Here is a 27123-nt window from a genome sequence, read left to right on the forward strand (position 1 = left end):
TCTCGACTTGATCCAATTTACTTCCGATGTGATCATGCAGATATTTCCCACCCACACACACACATCGAATGCTATGTGTTGTGATAATCAAATTGAATATCGATGTAAAATTTCACCGGAATCTTACAGCTCAACTGACGGATTCACTTTATCACCTTTCATCGGCCTCCTTTTCTCGCACCACTCGACGTGCTGATGGCTCAACAGCGGAGCAGGGAGGAACATAGGAGACACTTGTGAGGTAGAAGACTCCCAGAAGACAGTTGCTCGGTGACTTTTCACACTGAACGTATCTCGATGGATACTCGAAGAGCTTTTCCACACGATGATTGGAGTGGAGCAGCATCGGAATATGAAGTTGGGGAAACCGACGGTCGTAGCCTGCACATCGCCCCCTGGCCCCTCCCCGGGCGCCCCGGTAACCGAAGTCAATCGATCATACTTCGTTGAAAATGTGATTTATTGATTTTGAATTCCGAAGACTCAAGAGACTCACCAAAGCGGGCATACGAATGAGGTGGCTGAGGAAGCGGGCTGAGGGAAGGTACCGTGTTGATGAGAGTGCATTTGTATTTCTCGTACGCTTGCAGGCCTGTGGACAGGAACATCATGAGCGTTCGAGCAGCGCCATCATCATTCGGAGTTTGTCCATTTTTCAGCTTCGGCGAAAAAGCGGCGCAAGGAAGGATGGAAGGTGTGGGATGTGAAGAGGTTCGAAGGCGAAAGATAAATGCATCTAATAAGATCTCGATGCGAGCGGAGTCGGGAAGCTGGCAACGGTTGCCGCCTCTGCATACGGGTCGTGTTTCGAGTGCATTCTCAATCACACTCAAGAAGCTGCAGGTTTTCAGTGAGCTGGAAGGTGACGAAGGAACGTTGGCAACAGAATGCGCTGGACCATTCCAGTGGAAGGATTGTGTTTATCCAGGGAGAAACCTGATGGTGCTGATTCTCCTCCCCGATGTGAAGATGAAGAACTTTACGATCTCAATTGAAAGATGATCGACGAGAGATATTGGGTGTTATTTCTTCGCAACTACTGACGCTGTTTCCAACCGATGTTTGTTTTACCAGAGTCAACTTCAGGCTGTTGTTCTTCCGAGGTAGCGGCCTGATGATATGCAGCACTAACGACCACAACGGTATGCCCAGTGTTACAGGACTGTTTAGACATTTTTTTCTCTCACAAACTCCCACCCACATCAGACGGTCTCTCACAAACTGTGGAAACTTTCCACCGAACCAACAATGCCGGCTCAGCACTCTAGCTCTCGTGGCGGTCAATGCCATCAGCCTGATGAGGGTGATCAACATCATCACCAAGAGCGATTGGTTTCGACAGTTTTCATCACGTAAACGGTGCACTTGTAGTCTGATTGGGCATTTGTTTTGCCCTCGTTTCTCGTTCACTCCTGCCGGAAACTCCGCTGGATAGGGCGAGCTGGGCACGGAAGTGTATTAAAAACTGCACTAAATATTTATCAAACGAGCCGTAAACACGACAGCACTCCATCGTCCCGTTTTCGCTGCCATCCAAGCTCGGTTCTTTGTGGCCGGATCCATTTTTCGGAATCGAAAATGCTTGTAAAACTAAGTGCAATTCAGAAATCAATCTACCGCAGACCTGTCTACCTTTCCACCGGGTCAGTTTGGAACCGTTCGCCCCATCGTCCACAGCAAACGCATATTCGGCTCACGGCGGAAATGCATCCCAACGAAAAAGAAAAACAAATGCAGCCGAAGGTGCGATTGCAGGCTTTGAAAGGTGTTATGCTGGTTTCACTTTTCGGGATGCATTTCCGTAGAAATGGAATGGAACAAAAACGATGTACACGGCCGCTAATGCTGGGTCGTAACGTTAATGGATTTTAGTTTTTCCTTTTCTGCTGGCTTAGCACTTCTAAACTACGAGCCTAGACCGAGTGCAATAAAATAATAAAATACATCAAGTTTAGCTTTGCCCGGGATGCAATAGGGCGAACCGATTGCACTTCCCAACGCATCATAAATCGGAAAATTGAGTGGTTCTGAGTGAAAAGGGAAGCAAAGCTTCTTATATTCAGACTTAACGACGAAGATTAGACCTTAATAATTTGGATAACGGAAGATTTTTGTGATTTGAACTGATTTTGAGCATGGATTTTAAATTTTATGAAAGTCACACTTAACGTAAAATTTATATCATGAAAATGTATCAAGACAAAGTGGACAACAACCAAATACCTTCTAAAATTCCTGATTTTTATGAACATTTACTCTCCGTCAATTTGGTTTAAGATGTTTTAATCGTATATACTTTTGTATTTTAATGTGATATATGCTATTAAACAGTATTCGTGTCGGATATAGTTAGGGCATAAACAATTATAACATAATTTTTGACGGAAGAGTCAAAAGCATACAAAGTAAGAAAATTCCTTTAAAATTGGAAGAAGAGAACTAACTTTTCAACTATTTCAAGGATGTTTGTTAACTGATTCGGATTTGAAATCTCGTATTGATCAAAGTTTCAATAAAATTGACACAATCAAAAAAAAGTAGTAAATACTTCAAACATAAAAAAAAATTATCTCTAACTCCTGACTTCCTTCTTATTTACTCTGTTGCAAGTTGTGAATTTCGATTTTTGTTCAAGTAATTTTTTGTAATATGTAGTGGTACTCTAAACTAAATTTACACGTATAACGTTTACATTAGACATATTTGTTTTTCTTGATTGTTTGTTGGACTTTAAAATTTTTTATTTTAAATATTTTTTTATTAGTGGTTCTCAAATGTCACTTTGAAACCCTCGTGGTAGATATAATGTTCATAAATAATACAATATCATGTTTGATATAGGATCCGATCATGTTCGACGTGGAAACAATCCCTTTAAGAACGGAAACATAACTAATGTTTGTTTTTCAACTTTCTCGATCGATGGTTTACGACCCAAAACAATTCCTTTATTACTTTTCTCCTCTTGTCCATATGTTTCACCTCAGTTTTTTCATTTGATAAATTTCCGCTTTTTCTTGCCAGACTGCAAACCAAAGAGAATAAAATACAGATAAAGCGAAACAGCTGAGCACTTCAGGGAAAGCCGTTCGAGGGTCCTGCAGTAATGAAAAGGTTTTTTTTTCTTCTTCCTCAGCATTTGAGTAATTTATAAGTGCCCAACTAAGGATGGTTTATAGTCCACTTAGCTTAGAGAGATAGAGTGCAAAAAAAAGGCTGACCCTCCACAGTCGAGGGGTAAAGAGCAATTATTGAATTTCGGTTCGCTACCGTCCCTTCCAGATGGATGGTGTGCACAAAAACGCGATCCCGAACGATGCCAATGGACGTTGGGAAAGGTGCAGCAGTTAGACTGCGGTATATCGGTTTCTCCGGTGGTTTCGGTGGGCAACAATCTTCCGATCGGTAGTGTGCATGGTGCATAAATGTTTATCAATTACGAACCTCAATAAAGAAAGGCGGAACGACGATGCGGTATTCCCCTCGGCATTCGAAATGGCGAAAGGATGGCACGCGGTTCGGCAACGGAGCTGGTCGATGTCTCTAATGCCGTTTCCGTGTGAGCTTCTGCCGGCGTTCTGGTAATGGAAGGGTAGCTTTCAAAACGGTTCCGGGGATCGATTCCGTACAATCGGCACAGAGAGGTGACAGATGTGCCAATGGTCTACTTTATTTCACCATCGTCCAGGACCACCGGGATGTCCACCTTTCGTGTGTCCGGAGGGGTTTTGGAGTTGGTGCTGGCCGGAGTCCGGAGTAACTGCCTCGACTCCGAGGGGTGCATAAGACAATCCATCAATTATGTCATTCCGGAGAATAGAAATTTTGCGGTCAATTTCAATTGACATCCGGCAGGCGGCAACCCAATGGAGGGGAGTTGGTCGGAGCCAGCAGGGGAAGTGAATGATTTTACCGCAACGGTTGACCGGCTTTTTGCGGTTGTGTGACGTCCGGTGTTTCGGGTAGATCGCCCTGCGTCCGTGGCAGCACTTCCGCCAACATCTCGTGCATTCATCACAAGGAAGCCCACCGTCACCGCGGTAGGGGAATCAAACCTGGCGCCCATAAAAGAGACCCCTTCCCCCAATGGTTCGGTTGCTCAAATGTCACCCGGCCCTGGGATGTGTTTTGTTTGCGGACACCACCACCATCGCCGGGGGCGGCCGATGGAAAATTAATTCTCCTCGGAGGTGGCAGTTTATTGGATGGAAAATATTTATTACACGAGAATAATTCACAGCGGAAGGGTCGCCAAGCGGACGATGGCGCTGTGAGAAGCTGTCATTTATGCACTAATCGATCGTATCTCGGTGGCTTGGCCGGTAGGACCCGGAGTTCGTTCCGCTTGTAAATTTCCGGCCCCGAGTTATGGACCTCGATGCGGGCAACACTGATCTACGATAACGGCAGACCGCTGACCATGGTGGACTGCAAAAATGTCGTAGCGTCCAGCAATACGGCATCGATGACGACGCCCCGCATGCTTGCAGAGGGTCTAGGAATGGTTTGTTCTAATAATAAAAACGCTTCAACGCATTCTGGCATGTGGTGCACTTTCATCAACTTCGAGGAAAAACTTTCTAAAAACTCCTGGTGCCAGCGGAGAAAGTTGTCTGAGAGATTAAAGGAACTAGACAAACTCAAAGGATGCAAAAACAATCAGCAGAATGCATCATTCTTCAACTCCTATCGTAAAAGATCCAGAAAGTGGTGGTTCTAATGAGACACAAATTAGCTGCCAGACAATCGGCTCTACCTTTTGTGTTTCCGTTGTATTTCTCATTTTACAAAAAAATGGTGAGATCCGAAAGGAATGAAAACTTTTCCCATTTCCTTCAGCGTCGAACCGCCCGCCGAGTTGTTCATTCTTTCAAATACCAATATCACCTTTTTGCTTGCTTATCAGGTCAGCTTGAGCTAACCTTTTCTACACACTCCCAGCGTGAGTTTCGGTGGACGACCGGCTGGAACCGAAACTCATCTCGCTTTCCGCTCCTGGCGGGTGGTTTCGTTCGTCTTTGTGGTCCGAAGATTATGTTGTCCATCCAGGGGGACGGGTGTCTAACGGAAAGGAGAGAATGGTTAGAGGAAAGAACACACACACCGGTCGACTGTCGCCATTCACCGGCATCGGACATGCTTCCTGCTGGGTTTGTTTCTCCGCGTTGATCGGCCATTTAGTCGGAACGGTGAACAATCTCGGTGCCTTGCGGAGCGCGATCGTGAAATCGGAACGCAAAAGAAAGAAACCCACCCTCCCCCCGGATCATAATGCAGCCGATGGTCATGTTTGACAGTTAACACCTTCATAAATACCGGGCCACTTTATGGGCAAGGTCCTCACGGTGGACGTATCCTTCGGAGTGGAAGCGTACCGGTGACGTTCGGTTTCGTGGCGGGTTTGTTTTTATTGTCCAACATTCCGAACGCAACTCCTACGAACTATCGGCGCACTCTGGCTCATGTCTCACTCGCCGATATTTCGCTGAACAAAAAAAAACAAGGTGTCACCGACTGGACTAACCGAGACGGTGCCTTCCGTTCATCAATCTCAATAAAGCGAACTCTGGGCTCCGGATAAGTGAGTCATGTGCGTTCCCCCCGGTGTGGAAGAACGTTCGAAACGTTCCGGTTGTGGCCAAGCGACTTGGGAAACACTTCAGGTGGAGTGTGCTATAAAATGAATTACATATCGGACTGTAGACGAAGGCGGAGGAAGCGGCAGTCCGGGGTTGCAGTAAAGCAATAAAAATTGTTTTAGCGTGTCGCCATAAACCTATTGAGCACAAAATATTCTCCAAAAGTTCCGAGGAAGTCCGGGACCGAGCGAAGGTAAGGGGGCTAACGAAATGTAATTTCGAAGTTGAAATTGAAACGACACGGATAAACATTCCCTAAGCTGATAAGAAGGGGGCGTAGCACTGAGGCCTAGAAATAGTGTGGTGAACCGCGATGGACGCAAGAATTTGTCAACTGAGTCCATGTCACTCCCCTTAGTTTTTTACTCGATTCTCCGTTATCTGCCAGTTGTCAGTCGGACGCTCTTGGCAGGATCCCGTAGCGTCATGGAGCGTAGTACGGGAAAAAAACATCCGAACACAAAGAATCGAGCCTCCGAAAACCGAAAGTGACAGCGAGTCGCGATGAAAAACCGATCCGACCACATGTTCCCCCGCGGTGCGATAACCATCGACGGTCGCGACTTGTGTGTTCGGCGACTATGTTCACTGTGACAACAAACAAACACCACCGATAATCTTCTCCCCGGCCCAGAGCACTCCGGTCCGATGTGTCTTTCCGCTGGCTTCGACGGTGCATCTGCATAATGGAATATCGCCCAGGGATAGGTTCCGTTTCCCGCGCTCAGGGTTCCCCTTTGACAGGCGCAAGGGCGCATTAGATAAGAAATTTATGGTGACACGCTTAGAGACCGCTGCTGCTCACCTGCTTCCCTGGCTGCAAGTTCGTCCTTGTTCGTGTGCCAGTTGCTGTTTTGTTTGTGCTCTACGTCCCAAGGGATGCTCGAGTTGGGTCATTAAAGAGCCGGAGCAAAACATCAACAATGAAAAAAAAACCCCTAGTGAAACCTACCCATCGGAAAATCCGCCCCGAAGCACCGCTCGATACGAATCAGTTAACAAAATTAATTGATTTCAAACTACACACGCGTAGTTCGCACCGTGTCAACTCCCTCGCGGGCTTAGGCGTGTTTTTTTCCGGGGCCTTGTTGGCCCAGAGGCGTGCTCAGTCGACCTTCTCGTGACGAAACGCAAGACAATGAACCAATACCGAGGCCTAGGCAGCTGATGGAAATGCTCCCGGTAAGACCCGGTCGCATCAGAGCTTCATCAATTTGAATTCCTACCGCTCGTGATGCCGCTTTTCCCGCACGGTTTCGTTTGAAGTTCAGCTCCTCTTTTTGCCACCATTGTTTCGTGTCACGTAGGAAAAAGGCAGCCATCCTGGATGACTTTTCCGACCTTTGCCTACGGGGGTGTGAAAAAGTGGACGAAAACTTCGATGGACCATTGTGAGTGAGTTAGTGACGGTGGAACACCTGCCGATCTGGGACGTGTCTGGTGATACGGAGCTTTGCTGCAGTTGGTCGAACCGCTTGGAAAAAGGACGAAGCATGCCCATTCGGGTGCGGAACAGGATTACCGAAATGGAAGCAGAAGGAATGTCGGTCTCTCAAGAACACTGGAACACTGGAAAAGTCGTTTTATCCGTCGTGAAACATGTAAAACATAATCAAACTTTGTTTGATCATTCGGTTCTTTTCACTTCAGAACAAGTATCATACGTTTTCGTCAATTACTGGATGCGATCAGCTTGGAAAAAGTAACATAGGCAAATCAAGTGAAATTAAGTAAAAAATATTGAGAAAGCTTCAGAAAATTATTAATGTATCGGAAAAGATCAAATATTTTCATTATTGAGTGTATTATACCACAGATATAATGTGACATTGTATTACTAAACAAATTGGTTCAGTTAAATTAAACACGCTGTTGTTTGAAAACATGCTTTGGGAAACTTTATTATCGACGTTTTGTAGGTCTTAGTTTTTAAAGAATGATAAGCAACTATCAAAGGATTTAAAATACCTAACAGATAAATGGCGCCACTTGATTCAACATTGTTTGGCATTTTCCAGCATATAAATTGATTTATGCGTTAATCAATGGCAATGTCTGGTAAGCAAAGGCGGATCTTACGGTAAGTAAACTAAGCAGCTGCTTGGGGCCACACATTAAGTTGTTTGTTTTATCAAATACATTTGGTTGAATGAGTTTGTGAATTTACTTTTGAATGAAAGTAAATGAAGAATATGGTAACGTTAAAATGATCAAACTACATGTGAGTTATATATTGATGCAGAAAAGGTGAAATGTTTTTTGGGTAAATTTATGAGATTAACCCACACAACACATTTTTTATGTATATCGGAATACAACTGCATGTAGAAACATGCAATGAAATTGTGTTACATTCTTTACCGGTATCATATGCAACAAAGAATATATAATGCTTGTACATTGCTTGTATTGCTTGTACATTTTACGGTAATGCGATTTCGATTCGAAATATACTGATTGGAGATTACATTCATACAACTTTCTACGACTTCGGGTTGTGTGGACGATGCATCAATCATTTTGTTAAAAATGTGTAGTTTAGTCTACATTGAAGTTTTATGAATTTTTAAATAAAAAATTGAATGGCGAATGTGTTGCATGTTTTTGTGCCCTTCATCTTACAGCTGCTTGGGACCTTTAGAACGCTTAAACCGGCTGTTCTCGTAAGGAAACTCATATTGTTTCAGATGTTTTTTGACATTACCAACATGCCAGCTAAATCAGCAAGAGGATCGTCTTCAAATCAAACTAACAATGGCGTGCAACTTCTTCCGGCTCTCATCACCTCATGTCTTCCGCCCGAAGGTCGTTAAACGGTTCGGTCCAATTCGTTCTACAAAAATGAACACACAGCTGAGCATCGATCGAAACTCCTCCCGACAAGTTGTCACTCAATCGTGCTGTGTAGTGTAGTGTGACTTGATTCTTGCCACCACCATCATCCCCTAGCATCCCCAGCGTTCGGTACGATAATCAGAAAACCTTCGACCCCCAAACGGACGGTAACTAGTGGCGACGGGGGGGGTTCACGGGATGCGGGCCAGTTAGTCACTCGTAAAGTACTTCCCTAACAGCTTCCCATAATCGAAACCTGCCCAACAATCCGTGCCGGTTGTAATCGAACCGTAACGGTTACGCATCGGCTGAGGCCGGAGTTTTGGCAGGCGTTTTTTGGAAGTAGAACAACTCGATGACGGGGAAGGCGATGATAAAGAGAAAAATCACATCCGAAGCAGATTCCCCGGTAAAAGGGTAAACTTTGCGCCGGTACCGGTACCGGTTTCGAGAGAGAGAGAGTGGGACAAAAAACTCATCCCATTAAGGGCCAGAATGTGCCATCTGGGACTTTTCTGGTCGATGCCGCCGGATTAACCCGTAGTATTGTTCGGCCGTAATGCCGACGTATGCAGGCCGTGCACGATTCCTCCGGAATCCGCCGCGCTTCCCGCCGGCTCACGCTCACGATGGCCAATGTTTCGAACTTTATCCGAACAACTACCGTAAACAGCTTAATAAGCAGCAGCTTAACCACTTAATTACGGAGATTCCGATTGATCTCGGCCGAGGTTTTGGGAGCGGTACCGGGAGCTGGTACCGAAAGCGGAAGTCCCACATACCGGACGCCGGCGGTGGTCCGGACGAGGGAAAGAATTTTCGTTCAATCATCCAAACTAATCGAATTCGGCCAAACACTCATTTCCGGCAACAAGCCACGTCCGAAGATGCCTACACATGCAGAGGAAACACACTAAACCCTGGAGCGACCCGGTTCCGATCTTCCCGTTCCCGATTAATTACACCATGTTCGGGTCCTCCGGATTGAAGGTGGGACAACTTTTCGGTAAATCACCTCTAACTGTCTCGGGAAATGAATGTAAACGATTCCCCGCGCCGCGCTAGTAATCGTAAAGAGACACAAATTGTCAATTCTGCGTGCCCCGGAGCTTCCGACGGAAGACGCGGCCCCCGGAAGACGCGGCCACACCGGCTCGGAACACGTTACGGGAGCAGATGTTAATGGGAATACCATCGGAGTTTCGCGCACCGCCGTTGCGGCACGCATCGTTTCCGGCCGCTTTTAAAGTTTTGTAGCCCGGCTCCCGAAAGGATCATCATTTCTCTCAACGCAACCGTGACCGAGCGCGGGCATGTTGTCCGATGTGTTCCAGATGGTGCCCGCACCATCGTAAGGACCCCGAAAAGGTTCAGGTAGCATCTTTCCAAGGGGCCACTGAGGTGTGTGTGTGCGTGTGTGTGTGCTTGGCAGGAAGGAATTCTTTAAAAGCCACAGCGCTACAAGGATGGCAGCTCAATTCACCTTCGTAGTGGTGGGTGAGGGTGGGTAAGGGGAAGTATTAATAACAGCGTGTAATTACGCCTCAACAGCCCTGTAAATACCCTTGGCCGTGCGTGCGGATGTTCTTAGAAGAAAAGCGGTTCCGATCAGAATCATCAGAAGTCCCGACGAAGCGTGGTCGTTTAAGGGTGCGTCCTGCTAGGTGCGTAGCCTGTGGGGGGAATTATCCTTGAAATTATAACCTCAAAGAAGGTAATAAAAACCCAGGAAGCACTCACCGGGGCTGGTGTACTCGCAATATGGCAGGAGGCCGAGCTGTGCTTTCGTTCGGGTGTTTTCTTCCGTTGCTCTTTAATTTTCCACAAATTCCACATCCTCTCTGCCCAGGGATAAGATTTACCCTCGACAAACTCCAAACCCGGTAGTTGAAAGTGTGAAACCGTAGGGCGTAAGGTTTTATTTTCCTTTGACCATAATTTCCGAAACCATGACACCGCCGTGCGGGGAACATATTTTAATGCGAGGTGTTTTATTGTATTATTATTTCAGTAGTCAAATGAAGATAGGCCCATCCAGCACCCTCGAAAGGATGTGGTCGTCGTTGTTGTTGTTGTTGTTGTTTTTGTTGATGTTGGATCCAAGGACTAACGGCGGGACGGATCGTAAGTGTTGGCCAACCACCGAACCAAGCCATGGTGCTAGGAAAGATTAAGTGGTTCCGATGGAGAAATGGATGGGCGCAAATAAGGATCAAAAAGCAAAGGGTAATGTATGTAATTATGCTCCCTAGAACCTGAACGCACCTTAGTGGGCGTACTGGAAAAGATCTTCTTTAACGCCTATAGGAGGATTTTTGAACGATTTAATTAGTTTGGTAGTGATGAATGTCCCTTGGGGAAATTAAGTTCTAAGTCAGATGGCGCTCGGCGTAGAATGTCAGCAGGAGGAAGTCATTTATGCTTGAATGGCACCTCAAATTGTGGACCATATTTCATTGTTTTTATTTTGTTTTCAAATGATTTATTTAAGAATTATAGAAAGTAGCTTTTTAAATGTTTACACATTTTTTTTTAAATTTACTCACAAAGTCAAGCAATTGATTTTTTAAAACCATTTGTTAGTTCTTTTGATGTTAACAGAAGGTAAGATGTAATAAGGACGTATGTAAGAGGAACAAAATCTGACAAAAAAAGGAAAAGTATTAATTTTGAAAAATGTCTCATAGAAAAGCCATTGGTACTAAGGACAGGTAAACTAGAACATAAATGATTAGTTGAATTTGGTAAATTACAGTTAAAATATTATAAAACATAAATAAAAACACTTCAAGAAACATTAAAATGTCAAATAATGTACTTGAATAGAATATGTGTAATCTTTTCGTTAGATACATGTGAGCGTTCGTGTATACGAGCTGTCTTTGTATATTTGTACTACTTTCAATATGAAACAAAAAGCGAGGAACAGATTGCTAACATCAAACATTAATTAGCAAAGATGTAGAAATAAGTCCGGAAATAATAACGCGCCAAATAAAACCAAACACGCAAATTAGCATCCACCTCAAGGTTGCTCTTCTGTAATATTTTTATTTATATCCCTTTTACCCCCTCGGTCTCTATCGTCTTTCCGCTCGTCAGCCATCATCATTACCGTAATCATGATTAATTCATTCGTTTTGGTTATTTTGCTTCGCATCCACCTTCATCGCGGAACTACTCAAAACTAAAAGCTCATGACTTTCATCAAAAGTGCATTTCAGAGTCATCGTTGATTCGTTTTATGCTGCGGTGAGTTCTTCGCCATCTTTCCAGATGCCAACCGATGGCCGCTTTTGCTATTTTTTACCCCACACCGAAGGAAGCAAGTTGGAATGCTTCCCATACCCGGTAGGTTCCGTAATTAAAATATCATTAACTTACGTCTCCTTTGGCGATGACGGACGCGTCCGATCGCTGCGATTCGCTAAAAAGTTAGCCGCCTGCACATGCAGAACAGGTCCGTTCGCCACCAACCAGTGGACCGGAGTCCAGACCAGTGAACGAAAGTCCGAAAACCGCAGAAACGCAAACTGCATATCACGGACTCCGGGACACACCTTCGCATCGGATTAATGATATCCAACGCAGGACCTCCCTTTGGCCGACGCCTCCCGTCATTGTTCCCATGCACGTGGGTTGCATTTGTGATGGGTTTGTCATTCCATAATCACCCCCACCACGCTTCCTGCTTGCCGGTGGTCGCGTCTTCTGATGTTATAGGCAGGTCCCGGGGATTGTTTTTATTTCCTTGACTTTGATGAGTTTCCCTGGAGCGCGTTGCAGACCTGAACCTTCGCTGCTTCAAAGTACGATTCTGTGCGAATGGTAATTAGTATTCCTCTTTTTTTCGAGAGTGCTTCCTCCACCTGACTCTTTTCCATGTTCTTTTCGAGTTCGTGTTCCCCTACAGACCAATATAAAAAGGTGGAACATATCTCTGTATCGACTTTGCACTTCGTGGACCTCCCATCAGTCAGCTTTGGCCATCAGGTATTCATGCGATCGCGGCTTTACCACTCCTCGTTCGAATTCTTGGAGTGTTTCAGTTTTGCAGCGCAAGAAATATCTGTGGCTGTTTTTACTCATGCTTCATGTTTCTGGGTCGCCTTGTATTCTGCAATTTATGTTCGACCAGGCAAGTGCTCGTTGGTGGTGTACCTTTGAATGGTCATCAGTGGCGTTTGATGTTGTGCGTTATTTTTCGTATACAGGTCTTGCAAGGGATGTATACACTCTCACCATCAAAGTTACACGGAATGCAAAGCCCAACCCGAACCATCGCAAACGCGCCCGGTAATGAATTGTGAGCTAATAAATTAGCTTATTTGCTTCATCATCCGTGTCGGCGATCGGATGTTTCAGGAGCGTCCAGGACGCCAAATACTCCTGCGACTGGTGAGTACATAAATGTGCGCGAAGGCTCGATTTTGATTGCCGTAACCGAACCCAACGAGCTCACGACTGCTGCCTCACATATCGCTCGCAAAGTAATGCATAATTTCTGTAAATAATTGATTTGCCCAACCGTTTGCCGATGGCATATATTCCGGCACCGGTGTTGCCGTTTGTGTCGTCGGCCGGCAACAGGCTCGAATGGCGTAAATCAAATGCTGGAATCGGGTTATTCATCGACCCAGTAATAAATTATCAAACAACCGGTGAAGCTTACTGCGAAGGACGTGTGCCATTGCCTCGAGTCGCAGGTTACAGAATTCGCGGCGCTCTGTTCTTCCTATACTGAACGGGAAATTCGAAAGCACGTGAAATTTAATTTGGTCAATTTTCCATCAAGCCTTCACTTCGTGAAATGGGTTTGATTAGATTAGATACAAACCGTTCGCCGCTTCAGTCGCGATCAATTAGCCCCAATTTGTCTTCCTGCAGCGAATAGGCCCTCAAGCTGCGCTTCCAATCGAGCCGTTACGGGCGGAGGGAGATTGTGTTAACTAATTACACACATTCCTTCCCGCGGTGCCGTTCAACACAGTTTTCGGTGAAAATTACTTCATCTCCTACGGCATCGGCGTTTCGGAAGGGAGCGCATTTTTAACCAGAAGGTGTCCTTTAAACCCCTAAACACCGTTTGAATATCACATGTCCAGGAAATGACCCAATTATCCGGCTCACTTTCGTACACCCCTTTCAAGGGCAATTCTTGCGCGATGAATAGAGCAATTTCGAGCCGTCAAGATATCGTCAAATAGACGGCACGAGAAGTAAAATTAGCTCTCATTACGACGAGTTTAGGTTTTATGTTGTTTCGACGGTAATTAACATGTCCGATGTAGCTGCGGCTCATGATTGACGTAGTGATGTATTTGGTGCGTGCAGATGAAGAGTGTCGAAATGCGTTCGAATTAAATACGGACCTTTAAACGCTTCAGATGAGAACAAACGAAGATGGTTATCAAGCGGAAGCGGTTAAGAAGTTCTTTCTTGCGGCCATTGTGGCTACTTATAAATTACTCTACAAAACCAAGTAGAAAAATGGAGGACAAATTTATTTTCTATACATTATGAACAGTTTAAAACTCATCGCTCCGCACCACTAGGGGCCGCCAGTTTTATGACGCTTGTCTGGCCGAAATTTATGATCAAACTTCGTTTGACCATTAGAAACCCCTTTTGATAGGGAAATGAATGTCTTCCCATCCGAGTGGAATGGAACGGAAAGTCCATTATAAAGGCTGCACAATGGGAAATCAATCGTTCGCCATGCGCCATCCACTCGATGGGTGGAATGTGTCATCGAAACAAAAATTATAACCAAATAAATATCTCATTTTTCACCCGCCACGATTATGCGATGCGTGTCGGAGCGACCGCGGAGTGGAAGCGCACGTAAATCAAAACCAAATCCCATAACCTGCCCAACGCGAACAAGTGTCCCCCTGAACCTTACCCGGTACGCCGGTGGAAAACTAAAATAAATAAATGAATGCGCACGTCGGTCATTAAAAATGCGTTTTTCCAAAGTCGTTTTTCATTCCGATGTTTTGATGAGCCACGATCGGCGTTTTGATGGGAAGTTGATCAAACTCTGGTGGTGTGTTTTGACCGCTTTGGCCGGTGCTCCTTTAGTTTCAGCATTTTAAAATTCATTTGATCGCACGGGGCCGCCGGGGTAAACAAAGGGAAGGAACTGTTAGTTTTGAATATGTTCGGGCCGATGTATGTCTCCTTTGCTCGGTGGGAAATAAAATAATAAAGTCATAAATGTCCGTCCGCCTGAGCACGTCCTTCGGCATCAATTCGCGCCATTCGAACGACGATGAAATTCTGGGCCCTGGGTTGCCACCCTGCACTTACCGCTGACCACCGTCTGATACGTCTTCTACGTCTTCAGAGCATCGACCGTTTTGTTCTCGACGCGTGGTGTTGATGGCTTGTACGAATTTCGAGTCAAACTCTGTCGGGAGGGGAAGAAATAAAACCCGTGCTTCAGCAAATTGCCGACGGGAATTTGTTTGTTCGATGGCATATTTACATATCATTCATATGATTAACATACAAATATTGCTGAACTTCGCTGTTGGGCATCATTATCTCGCACAATGTGGCGATGTGTGGTAAATTGGCCGGCTGAACATTGTTGCCGTTTATCTCACCGTTCCCGATGCCCGATTCGGCGAATTATTTATTTCGCGCAGTTAAAATTATTATTTGTCGATGAAACAAAACCAAAAAACTAATAACACGAGGATCGAATAATTTTTGCAACAATAATAGCACAGCATGGCCTTAGATGAACATGCTGGACACCTTTCATGAGTCACCTTTCCCCTGAAATGGAACAACACGATAGAGAGTTAGCATCAACAAGGAGTAACAAATATGACAAGGAAAAGAAACCGACTTCGAATGGGAACCAGAACGACCCAAAGGAATGTGCTCAACATATGATAATTAGATTAATTTACGATGGTCTTATCTCTACTTTTCATCCGGACATTATTTATGATTATTTCGGATTCATTTGTTCGAACAACCTTGTCGATCCTGGGCGCGGTAAAGTTCCTTGTTTTTCTTCTCCCACGATCGCACTCCTCACGACGCGTTCCGAGCGTTGGGCCAATAAATTAAATTCGTACAAGTGACCGTGTCAGCGGCGACACCATAAAAATAGAATAAATGAGCCACGCGGAAACGCGCTGTTGGGCTGTTTGCCACGAGAATGGTGTCCTGTATTTTTTCCACGATGCACTCAAGGCCCTGAAAGGGTAAATAGACAAAATGAATTGGTTGCAAACGTTGTTACGGTTGGTGTTATTGCATCGGTTGTACAAAGTGACACGAAATAATTGCTTGCATGTCGAAGAAAGCTAAAAATGCCAGTGACGTGTCGTATTGGCATTCCACGGTTAAACATTCGCGCTATAAGTATCGCGAATAAGGAATGAAAATTATTCCAAAATGGAGCAAAAAATGCGGATTTGGTAAAAACATTCCATATGATACTAATAATAACTAGATGAATTACGTGCCTTGTGCTATGTTATGGAACTTTGGTAAGTCTACAGTTGAAATCGTACGCTTTAGTCCTATGCGACCTGTTTTGTCCAATAGTAGCATAACCGTCAATTTTTTGCAATAATGAGCAATGATTTTTCTAGGACATATTTTTTCTAGAGACACAATTTGTAACTGAATAGAAATTTCTTTCTGCAAGGTGAAATAATGTTTATTGGTCTATTTTATTGGCTTTCACCAAACATACAGCAAGATCTGCTACTAGTGCAAACTGTTTTGAACTGGAGGGCTTGTCCAGCAGCAGTTTCTTTCTCTCGTAGTAAGATTTTAACGTGAATGTATTCATGGTTCTCTCGAACTCAATTGTTTGCATAATCTGTCTCAGCATAGCAGATTTATTATTTGGCTTCTAAAAAACAGAAACAGTTTAAAAACAGCTAATACTTTTATGATCCGCAACGCACTAATTTAAATAACGTGGACATTCATAGAATCGATATCTAATAATTATTAATGAAGAGTGCTATTCAGTTTGTGCAACCAGAGTGGTAAAAACTTTTACTACGTTTTACTGCCGGCTGGGTACTTTTTTCAAGGTTTGTTTCCAGAAAAAAACTCGAAAGGCTTCCTCGTGTCCGTATGCTCCTCAAAGATGGTTATCGTTATTCGCGTGTCGAACTATTTCTTAGACATTTCGAAGCAAATATTTGTCCGATTTTTTCTCTAGCATGTTTCGTTCTTGGTGCCTCACTACCGCCGATTTTCCAATGTGGTCCAATCTTGTACGCTTAAAAACCTTCTAGATGGCGCTACATATAGTAAAGTTACTATTTTAATCAAACTTATTAGACGACTGGAAAGCTGAAATTTACTATGATGAAAATTTTAAAGAATCAAATTGTGGTATGTGAAACGATATAACGCGATGTTAATTCCCTTTTTCTGTTTTTGAAATAGATTATTGTTTTCTCAAAGTAATCTGGAACTTGCCTAATAAAGTACAACATTTCATACTTCACGAGCGAATTAAAATTTTTCAATTAGATTTTCCAATTTTTTCTCGCGGGAAAGTTGTATCAAAGAGATCAGGTGACGCAAGGTACGTGGCTGTTATTTAAAGATCAAGCTTATGTCACGAACTGGCCTTCAATAAAAGTCGAATAATTTCGTTCTTTCACTTAGCGTGCGTGATTTCTCTTCGGTGAGCAAACATTATTTTGTGTATTTTCATATTTTCTATCCCTCTGGGAATGACATCGCTGCACCACAAAGGAAGTGAAAGGAAAAAAGTGTGAGGGAGAGAGAGCATGTTAGAGAATGCAATTTAATGCATCGGTGCCATAAAAATGGAAACAAATGGAAATTTTATGCTATCGAATGGATTACGTTATTGCTCATTTCATTTGTGGATTTGCTGTGTTTGTGTGTGTGTGTGTGTGTGTGTGTCGCGTGATTCAGCTTACCCTGCTACCTTTTCAAATCCTTTTTAAACCCTTCTTTCCCTTCATACCCGCTTACATGTTAGGCAATCGATGGTTCACGCTATCGAAGGGGTTTCAGGTGGCTGCGGGTGCAATTTTGTATACACTGGGCCCAAAGTTAATCCGGACGCTCAAAAAATGAGCATGCGTCCGACTTTGTGGTCGATTTTAGAGTACTTAGAATTGACAACAATGATTTTTGTTCATTGCATCTTCTTGGTGCACCTTCCTACGAAATACGTGCAAAAAGAACGGTGAAAAAAATCGTACCCAAACGGCGCAATAAACAATAGAGTGGAAAAAGTCAGAATTTTGACGGCCAATCGCAAAGTCGGACAGTTATATTTCATCGTATTTTTGTTAGCTAAAGTGGTGTGTAAGTTAGTTTCGACACTTGATATTTGTTATTATCGATGCAGAAGACTCTTGGGCATCGTTAGAAGCACTCGGATAATTCGATTTATTAAATTATTGAAGTTTTTATTGAGATATGCGTCACACTACTTTGTTGGAACGAAACGTCATCATTTATCCATCATAACGATGGAAAAAGATTTCAAAACATATGAAATTAGATTTACATTAGCAAACTAACAGATTCAGACACCATTAAAAAGTATAACACTTCAAAAAGTATCCTAAAATCACCAAAGAACTGCTCTTTGCAGCACACAATTCGGGAAAGGGGAGGAAGAACCAATCGATTCATCCCTTTTACTACTTTACTACTTAAAAGAAACTTTACTAAAAGTGTTTGTTAAGTGCTCTAACTATAAGGAACTATTTACACTGCAATGGGCTGCATGCCAGAACCCCGGGAAAGAAATCTTTAACATCGGAGAAAAATTGAAAACTACGATTCTGTTGCTAGAACTAATATCGATAAATATAATGATTTTAGGAACAAATTATATCATTCTACGTCGAAAAGATAGTTAAAGTTAAACAATCATGATATTTTGTGCATGTCCTGTTTACAGTTGACACAAAAATTCGCAATTTTTTCTCAGATGGAAGGCGATACATATGGTGCGTTCGAGGGAAAGGGTTTCACCAAAACTGTCCGAGTTTTTAAAGGTTCCTAGATAATATGAGAGTGCACGTAAGCTAAAGGAGTTGGAAAATTACATAATATTAGGGGAGTAGTTGAGAATTAGTAGAAGGGCAATAGTAACTGGGTTACATCAAATGGTTTTTTGAATCATTCTACCTCCCCTTTCCCGAATTGTGTACTACAAAGAGCAGTTCTTTGGTGATTTTAGGATACTTTTTGAAGTGTTATACTTTTTAATGATGTCTGAATCTGTTAGTTTGCTAATGTAAGTCTAATTTCATATGTTTTGAAATCTTTTTCCATCGTTATGATGGATAAATGATGACGTTTCGTTCCAACAAAGTAGTGTGACGCATATCTCAATAAAAACTTCAATAATATAATAAATCGAATTATCCGAGTGCTTCTAACGATGCCCAAGACTCTTCTGCATCGATAATAACAAATATCAAGTGTCGAAACTAACTTACACACCACTTTAGCTAACAAAAATACGATGAAATATAACTGTCCGACTTTGCGATTGGCCGTCAAAATTCTGACTTTTTCCACTCTATTGTTTATTGCGCCGTTTGGGTACGATTTTTTTCACCGTTCTTTTTGCACGTATTTCGTAGGAAGGTGCACCAAGAAGATGCAATGAACAAAAATCATTGTTGTCAATTCTAAGTACTCTAAAATCGACCACAAAGTCGGACGCATGCTCATTTTTTGAGCGTCCGGATTAACTTTGGGCCCAGTGTATATTTTTAACCGCTCGCTACAATTTCACCTTCTACAGGCTTCCCAAAGACGGGTGGAGTAAGCTTCGGGACGAGTTCAAGGTAATGGAGTGCAATAAAACTAATTCTGGAGTGTGGTATAAATTCAGCCCTGGCCCGAGAGACCCTTTCGGGTGCAACAAATTACCTTATGGTGGTGGTAGTGTTGAGCATACCTGCACGGTTCCATTTCATGCCGGGCAAAGGGATGAATAATGCAAACCATTCTTTGAATGAATCATTTGAGCGAACCATCAGACAACCTTGTTTAACGCCCTCAAATAGCTGTACGAGTGATAAAAATCTAATCAAACCCATATCCAACGCCAATGGAATGTTCTAGTACAAGATTTCTATCAGCAAAACTGCAGTGTGATTTTTTAAAACATTTATTTCAGCCACTTTTTTTACTCCTTCAGCATTTTTCGGTGAACAAATTGCTCTCGTTGGTCCGAAATAAAAGCAGCTCACGTTAAAAAAATCGACCCGTACCAACGGTGCACACAAAAGCTAAACCGAATAAAGCATGAAATCACCTCTCATCATGCGATTGCGAACGTTTTGCATGTACATTTCCATTTTTTCGAGCATGTTTCTAGTGTCTTTTCTTTTCCCGGCTCTGGTTTCAGTCTGGAACGGCTTCAGGAGCAGGAAAGCGAGCCCGCAAATGTTCCATGGCGATGGAATTGGCAGTAGTCAGTACCATTTTCACAGGTCTTTTGTGGATGGGTCGTGCCTTCCCTCAGGCTGCTTTCCCGACCCTCCCCGTCCCGATGCGCTCGTTACAACGAATGCCCTGCCAAAGGTGGTGCATAAGGCATAAGAAAACGGTACGGGACACTCTCTGCGCTTTGAACATTTTCCACCAACCGGGAAATTCCCTTCGTAGGGAATCTAAGAAAGGACTTCTGTTTCTTCTCCGACCGCCTCGATCAGATCCTTTTCTTGGTTGCATCTATCCAAAAGGAGACTACATGGTTCGGTGAAATTTTCATGCAACACGAAGAAGATTTCTTCCGTCGCTGCACTTTCGGGAGAGGTGAATGCTTTGGAGGGGGAGTGGAGGACTGAGTTTTCCCTCGGGTTTCGGGACAGAGCAAACGGTACGGATCTGGCTTAGCTTGCACGTGAAGTGAAGTCAATAAGCGCAAACGAACTTAGGCACTTGTGCACAGCCAAGCGTCCCGGCCCGGCGTTGGATCCGGTGGTGGAACTATTTTTCGATGCTAGCTCTAGTTCCGGACAGGTGAGAGATGCCGCCCCGGCTGCATGGCGGTCCGGCGATGGTGAGGTGTACGAGTGGCCGACATTTACATTTATCTGGAAATTTCGTTCCTCTTCCAATAAATTATTCAAATTTGATCTCGATCCACTCGGGAGGGGAAAATCCGGCCGCCATTGGATTTCGCAAGCTGATGAAGCGGGGCGCGGCCGGGGAGGTCCGGGAGAAAATACCGGAAACTGACGCTCTTGTGATGTTTGATTTGGAAAACCCGGCACTCGAGCGCCAGACACCGACTGATCGGTGTTCGTTGATTACTCCAAGGAGTTACCGACGGACACTCGAAACCGAACCTCCGAGATGAGAAATAGAAAATTAAATTAAATTATTTAACTTCAGCCCGTGTTTGGAAAATTCCTACGGGGCATAGCGGCCTATCCGTGGTAGGCGAAATTGGCGTTTTCAATGGGATTATTGATATGACAATTTAAATAAACCACCGATGCGCCGTGTTGGGACGCCCGGGCTGGTGATCATGGAATTCTCTGGCGGGAGTCAGTTCGTATTTTTTTTCCACCCAACTCGACGCTCAACGATCTAATACCTCGCCGTTGGCCGTTGGCCGAGCTATGTTTGTGCGGCAAATGCAACGAGGTAAGATTTATGCCAACATGCACTTCGTACCACCAGCACGTTCCGTTTTCCCATAACGGACCAACGGGCCTCGCTTAGCTGGACGAAGGTTTCTTCACGTGGGTGGCGAAAAAGCCATTGCTTCCCTTCGACCTCCGGCGGATGGGAGAGGGAGCGCAGCGGCGGGGTAGAGGACTACTATGGCCTGCCATGTCACGATGTGTCATTAGCGATAAATTAAAACGGACGGTTAGCAGCGGCAAACGGTAAAGAGGTTTTCATTTCGATTCCCTCCCAAAGCGAGGCCGGGAGAGGAATTCATTGAAAATAGGAATGTAAAAAAAAAAGAGGTAGAACGAACCCTTTGGGAGGTCGGCTGCTGCGCGGGTGGCTAAGTATTTGGATATGGTTTCGCGGGAAAAAGATTTAGTAGCTTGGAGTGAGCGTGTGTGTATGTTTTCTTTTTTTCCATTCGAGCTTGCCCGGTTTTGGGGTATGTTGCACAAGCGAAGGGTGCGATATTTATTTTTATCGCATCTAAATGGACAAAACCTAGCCGATTCAGTCGGATTGATGTGGCAGGGATTGCGATCGCGATGGAAATGTGACACATGGTGGATGTTGTATGGAAATTTGAATGAGAGCAGAGTGATTCATTAGTGAAGCGAATGGAAAAGAATCACTCTTAAGTACTTTCATGATGTAAGCTACCGAAGGCGATAAAATATGAAATCTCACAGGCAGATCATAAGGTAAGCAAACTAAACAGCTGCTTGGGGCCTTGAGCTTTCGCGGGTTACATTCTTTTTGTCCAATTTTTTTTATGTAAAAATGTGATCCAACTTATCTAAACTGTGTTTTGGTTACAAAAAATGTTGCTGTATTTATTGGGTTGAAATATGAGATTCATGCACTCAACTAAAAAAAGTGTATCTAATTTTAATTTTTTTAAATCTAATTATTGTAAACGAGCTAATTTTTCCGAAAAGGTTTTCGATAAGGGACATGGATTAGCAAAAGTATTGTAATACAAATTTGCAAATATAATAATTTTGATTTGTAATATTCTTTATTTTTCTATTTTCAAAAATTTCGCGACAATCAATTTCAAATCACCTAAAAAATTTTCAAATAACAAGAAAAAGTTAATTACTTATCTGATTACATGGGAAATTTTATTCGAGCGAAATGATTCTCTTGCATAGTTATTAATCTTTTGTTTGAATTGAAAACACTTCAATTGAATAACATTAAGAAAAATTGTACTTCAATTTAAATTTTATTCTTAATTAAAATTGTATGGTTTAATCTTCTTCTTCTTGGCGTAACGACCTCTTGGTCATGCCTGCCCGTTAAGGGCTTACGAGACTTGTTTCCCTGTTGTACGTGGATAGTCAGTCCTCTCGTACAGGGGAGGATCCGGTCTCGGTTGGGATCTAAACTGTTTTTTTTTTAATTTTGATATGAAAACCTGAACGGTGAATGTACTGCATGATTTTGGGGCCTTCAACTTACAGCTGCTTGGGGTCCGTAAAACACTTAACCAGCCTCTATAAGAGGGGTTTATGTACATCCAACGAATATTATACTTGCTTTAAAGTTGATTTTTTGTTAAAAGCCTACCTTACCTTTTTAAAATGTCACAAAGAAAAGTATAAATTAATGGATTAAATAGATAACAAACAAGCAGTCTATGAACCAAAAATGTACAAATGAACCCAATATACTTGTTTCGGTGACTGATGTGTCTTTTTTCTACCCAACGTGGTTAACATCGTTAATAAACGATTTCATACTTTATGATTTATGTTACTTTTGGTATTTTCAGCACCTTTTTTCCTTCCATCGGACAACAGGCCCGATTTTGTTTAAATCTTTCCTGTAACAGGAAGCGACCGATTTACAGTTTCAAAATGTTGTCCACCAACACGAGCGCTTCCGCAGGAGAACTCATGCAGCAGAGAGGTAAAAAATGTAACGTATCAACAGCTTCATTTCGGTGCCATAAATTATGCAGATTGTTTAAAACAACACATCAGCCGGATGACACTGGGTGGGTGGCCATTTGAATGGTTGGTAGAGGTAAAAAAAAGATAGCGAAAGGCATAAAGCATTCACAATCAATGCTCATAAATTTATGTAACGCCTGTGGACGTGTGATGCAGCAAATGACATCAACAGTAGCAGTAGCTGAGGTGGAGGAAGGAAAAATTGGAGGGGTAAACAAAGCGGCACCGCTTGGCAATGACAGTAACATGGTGGGGTTTTAACTCATAAGCTTATTAAAACATTGCTAACCATCGTAAGTAAGCCTTTTAAAAATTTGTTCATTAACTGAATGATGTTCTTCCTTCATTACAAAAAAGAATAAAAAGATATGTTGCTGACATTCATTATCATCTTCGAGTGAAACGGTAATTGAAAACACGACGGGACTTCAAACATTGTGACATTGTTTGAGAGGCTTCCGAAGAGAATGTAAGGGTTCCCTTTAGCATCTGCGATCGACGTTAACATTCAACAACGATGCGTCTTGCTAGACGGTTTCATGTCCTTGTAGCATTCTCCATCCATCCAGCGAGGCATCTAATGCGTTTTCATTAGTCCTAGTCCAGGAGCTAGCTCGACCATCGTTTGATGATAGACAGGAGTTTACAATGTGGCGTCGTTATCGGGATATATTGTAACCACCGATGGCTGGAAGCATTCGGTCAGCACCGTCCATTGGACACTGATTTTCCGACACAGATTTAGGGCTTTCCCACTTGACTGGTGAAGGGGCAATTTAATTGATGAGCTGACCATTCGGATGGATGCTGGAAATCAAACCATTGGAAGCATCTGATTAATTGTGATTCACCTCCGACCCCCAAGAGGCTGCCGGTTCGCCAGCAGAGGAACCGTTCTTCCGCTCCGGTCCAGCTGTAAATCATTCAATTAATTGATCACCGGCGATCACTGCATGCCCGGGAAAGTGTGGTTATGGTACCGATTTGCGTCCGGAAGCATTTGATTGTTGCCGTTGTGGTCAATCAGGAGAAATTGATTTCAATTCCGACCGGCAAATTGATGGCGGAGCATGTCGTCGGTGAGGGTGACGGCTCCTTTTGCGATGGTTTTGGGGTAAATTCTGGGCGGAATGTGATACACCGCATTCAGCATTTCGATTGTCTTTCGGCAAGGGCGCTCTTTTCCCAGCGCTCGACAGCTCGACGGCATTCGTTGGTTCAGTTTCGAAAACCACATAAATCATTCCAATTATTCACGCCTCATTTCTCTCCTTGTTTCGAGCTTGTCCGATGTCGAACGGTGTGCTCAGTTGGGAAAACAAAAACACACACGAAACAAAAAAACACAAGGTCCCCCAAAGCTCCGATACAATTGTCCGAAAATGAATCACCTTCCCGGCGGGCTGGTTAGAAAATGATTTAAGCTCGTATCTAGTTTCAACCAGCTCACCTCATAAAGCAAACCTCAACCGAGCGACGGCCGAACCGTGGCGTCTCTGCAGCTTAATCGATTTAGGACCCTCACATTCGTTGCGCACCAGCATCGTGACCGTGAAACTGCGCCCATTGCCTTTCCCGGGACTTTCGTCAAGATGGTGTTTTGTTTTAGTTTTCCGTTTCTTTTTTTCCACGTTCCGGAGGCTTTTGAAGTGGCGCATGCCGGACCTTATGTGGCGCACGCATCGAACGCTAGCCGCAGCCTTCGAGGTCGATTATGTGGAGCCGATTCATTATCTGTGGAATATTAGACGGGCTAGCGGTAAAATTTGGGGTCCTCGAGGCTGGTTTTGTTAAAATTTATGTCCGGAACGTCTCCGAAGCAAGCAGGTTGAGTGCGTTTGCGCCCCGGAACAAATGGGAATGGACGGCCGGGACCGAGATGTTTTCAAATTGATTAAAACACTAATGAATCGTTAAGGAGTTATGAAGTTATTATTGATTTTTTTCATGTGATTTTTAGTCTCAAAATGTATTTGATAGTCACTTCGTAAGCTCCAACGAAAGACATACTTGGATGGCGCATTCAAAGCAGAATATTTTACTAAGGTTTCGTATGGCTTTGAATGATTTCAAATGGTTGTTTCACATCTTTTATAGTCTAATTCAACCAATCCGCCCTTTTATCTCTTTTTATCAGCAAAGTTAAAGTGCCAAAATGGTTTTTTTAGTACATTTTTTCAAATTGATATAAAGCATTAAACAATCTATACCAAATTATTTTAAATACAGTATGTTGTCAGGTTTTTTCTCATCAAACTTGTCCCTCCACAGTTGTAGTAGTATATATGAAACAACATTTATTTCCATGTTTTGCATTGATACATTATTTGAGGGTTTTTGAATTTCATAAATAATGGGTTCGCAATATTCTTTACGCATTGTAGTAGAAGTTTTCTATCTATTTGCTGTGTAATAAATAAGAATAACTGTTATGCAAGATTTGGTTTGTATGATGGAAAAACAATGATGGAATTAAACACCCTCGAGTTATTGTTAAATTAAATATAAACCTACGCTAATGACTAAACTAATAATAACAACATTTCTACATACTAAACTAACACTTACTGACTAATAACCAAGATGTGATGATCTATGGATTGAAAGTCCCTCCACAAGCTTTAGGAAACGATTCCATCGCACTGTGAATGTTCGCATAGTGAATGAAGTCATAAGTTTAAATAAATTTTAATCGAAACATATGAATTCATTCACTAAGCGAACATTGTTTACAGTGTTTTCTGTCATTTGTAAAACGATACTTTCATATTTTACTTTGAGAATTCCTTAAGTCGTAAATACCATTTTGTATAGAGTTCAATCAAGTCACAAAAGGCTGGGATAAATCTCAGAAATACTGATTTTCTAATATAATACCATTATAATGCTTTCTATAATTTTGCTCATATGATTTACTTTGGTCACACGGGAGAGTTAGACAAATCTGTGTTAGCTCCGAATTGAAATTGTTACAAATATTTGACATTTAAAAGAGATAGTGTTTTGATTTTACATTGGTTTGTATTCCGCCAGGACGAAACTACAAACCCTTGCCGACCCCCAAGTAAGTTGATTGCTCCCTTGGGACAGGACCAACAAATGGCCACCAAACGGAACCGATGGATTGCGGACAGGGTCGTCGTTGTCTGGCCACCGCACGATGATTATGCAACGACGCTGCAACAATTAGCCAATGCCGAATGCAGTTGCATCGGTAATTAGGTCACGAGCGTTCTGTTTGCCTCGGTCGCCTGCCTTCCCCGGGCGGTCCGTGGTTTTGGTACAGTTTATCCACGAATCCGGAAGCATATCATCACCATTATCGGAGCGTCATCATCAGTACAAACCTTCAATCGCGGAAGTGACCGTTAGCAGTAGTCGGGGAGGCCGCTGGCACGTAATCACAGACGGTGGTCGGATGTGGATGTTTGCGAATACATTTGACTTTCTCGTTGGCGCCATCCGCACTCCGGTGACCCCTCCCTGGTGAAGGGGGGTGTCCATTCTGGAGCAAATGGTAGTCTCCATGTCCCGTGTTCTCGTACGCCCTGCCATTATGCGGCGCATTCGCTCATGCGTTTGCGGGCAAATATTTATAATGAGAGATCAATTTCCATCTTAATCATAATAATGATTGATAAACACTGAAAGTCAATTTATTCCAAGCGGTGTCTTCCTTGGACCCCGTCGCGTTGCATCGAGCCGGACACACGAGATCGGTCCATTGCTCCACGTGTTTGCGGCTTGGACTTGCCGTCCTGGTCCAGCTCCTCTTTGCACTTTTGGCGCATTGCGAAGCGTCCGGGAGTCGTGATTGGAACCCGATCCCTTATGTTCCACATCGGGGATCCTCTTCCTTCCAGGGAGCTCCAGCCAGCTGAGAATGATGCCAGATTTCTTCGCCACCTTCCCCCATTCTCGTCTTTTCTATTTGTCCACATTGCTGCCTCTTCGGGCAGGAACTCGAGATGACCAAACCATCCTGCTGTTTGTCTATGCATTGCCCGAGATGTGTG

The 27123-nt window shown here is 43.4% G+C and overlaps 1 protein-coding gene across 1 annotated transcript in view; it reads left to right on the top strand.

Annotated features, from left to right (window-relative positions):
- The window catches only part of LOC131285561 (trithorax group protein osa-like), a 61671-nt gene that overhangs the window by 4872 nt on the left and 29676 nt on the right, over positions 1-27123 (top strand). Inside the window, exon 3 of the mRNA XM_058314420.1 lies at positions 5076-5150. Coding sequence (XP_058170403.1) covers positions 5076-5150 — 75 coding nt within the window. The remainder of the gene's footprint in view (positions 1-5075; positions 5151-27123) is intronic.

This window comes from Anopheles ziemanni, chromosome 3, assembly GCF_943734765.1.
Source record: "Anopheles ziemanni chromosome 3, idAnoZiCoDA_A2_x.2, whole genome shotgun sequence".
Lineage (NCBI taxonomy): Eukaryota > Metazoa > Arthropoda > Insecta > Diptera > Culicidae > Anopheles > Anopheles ziemanni.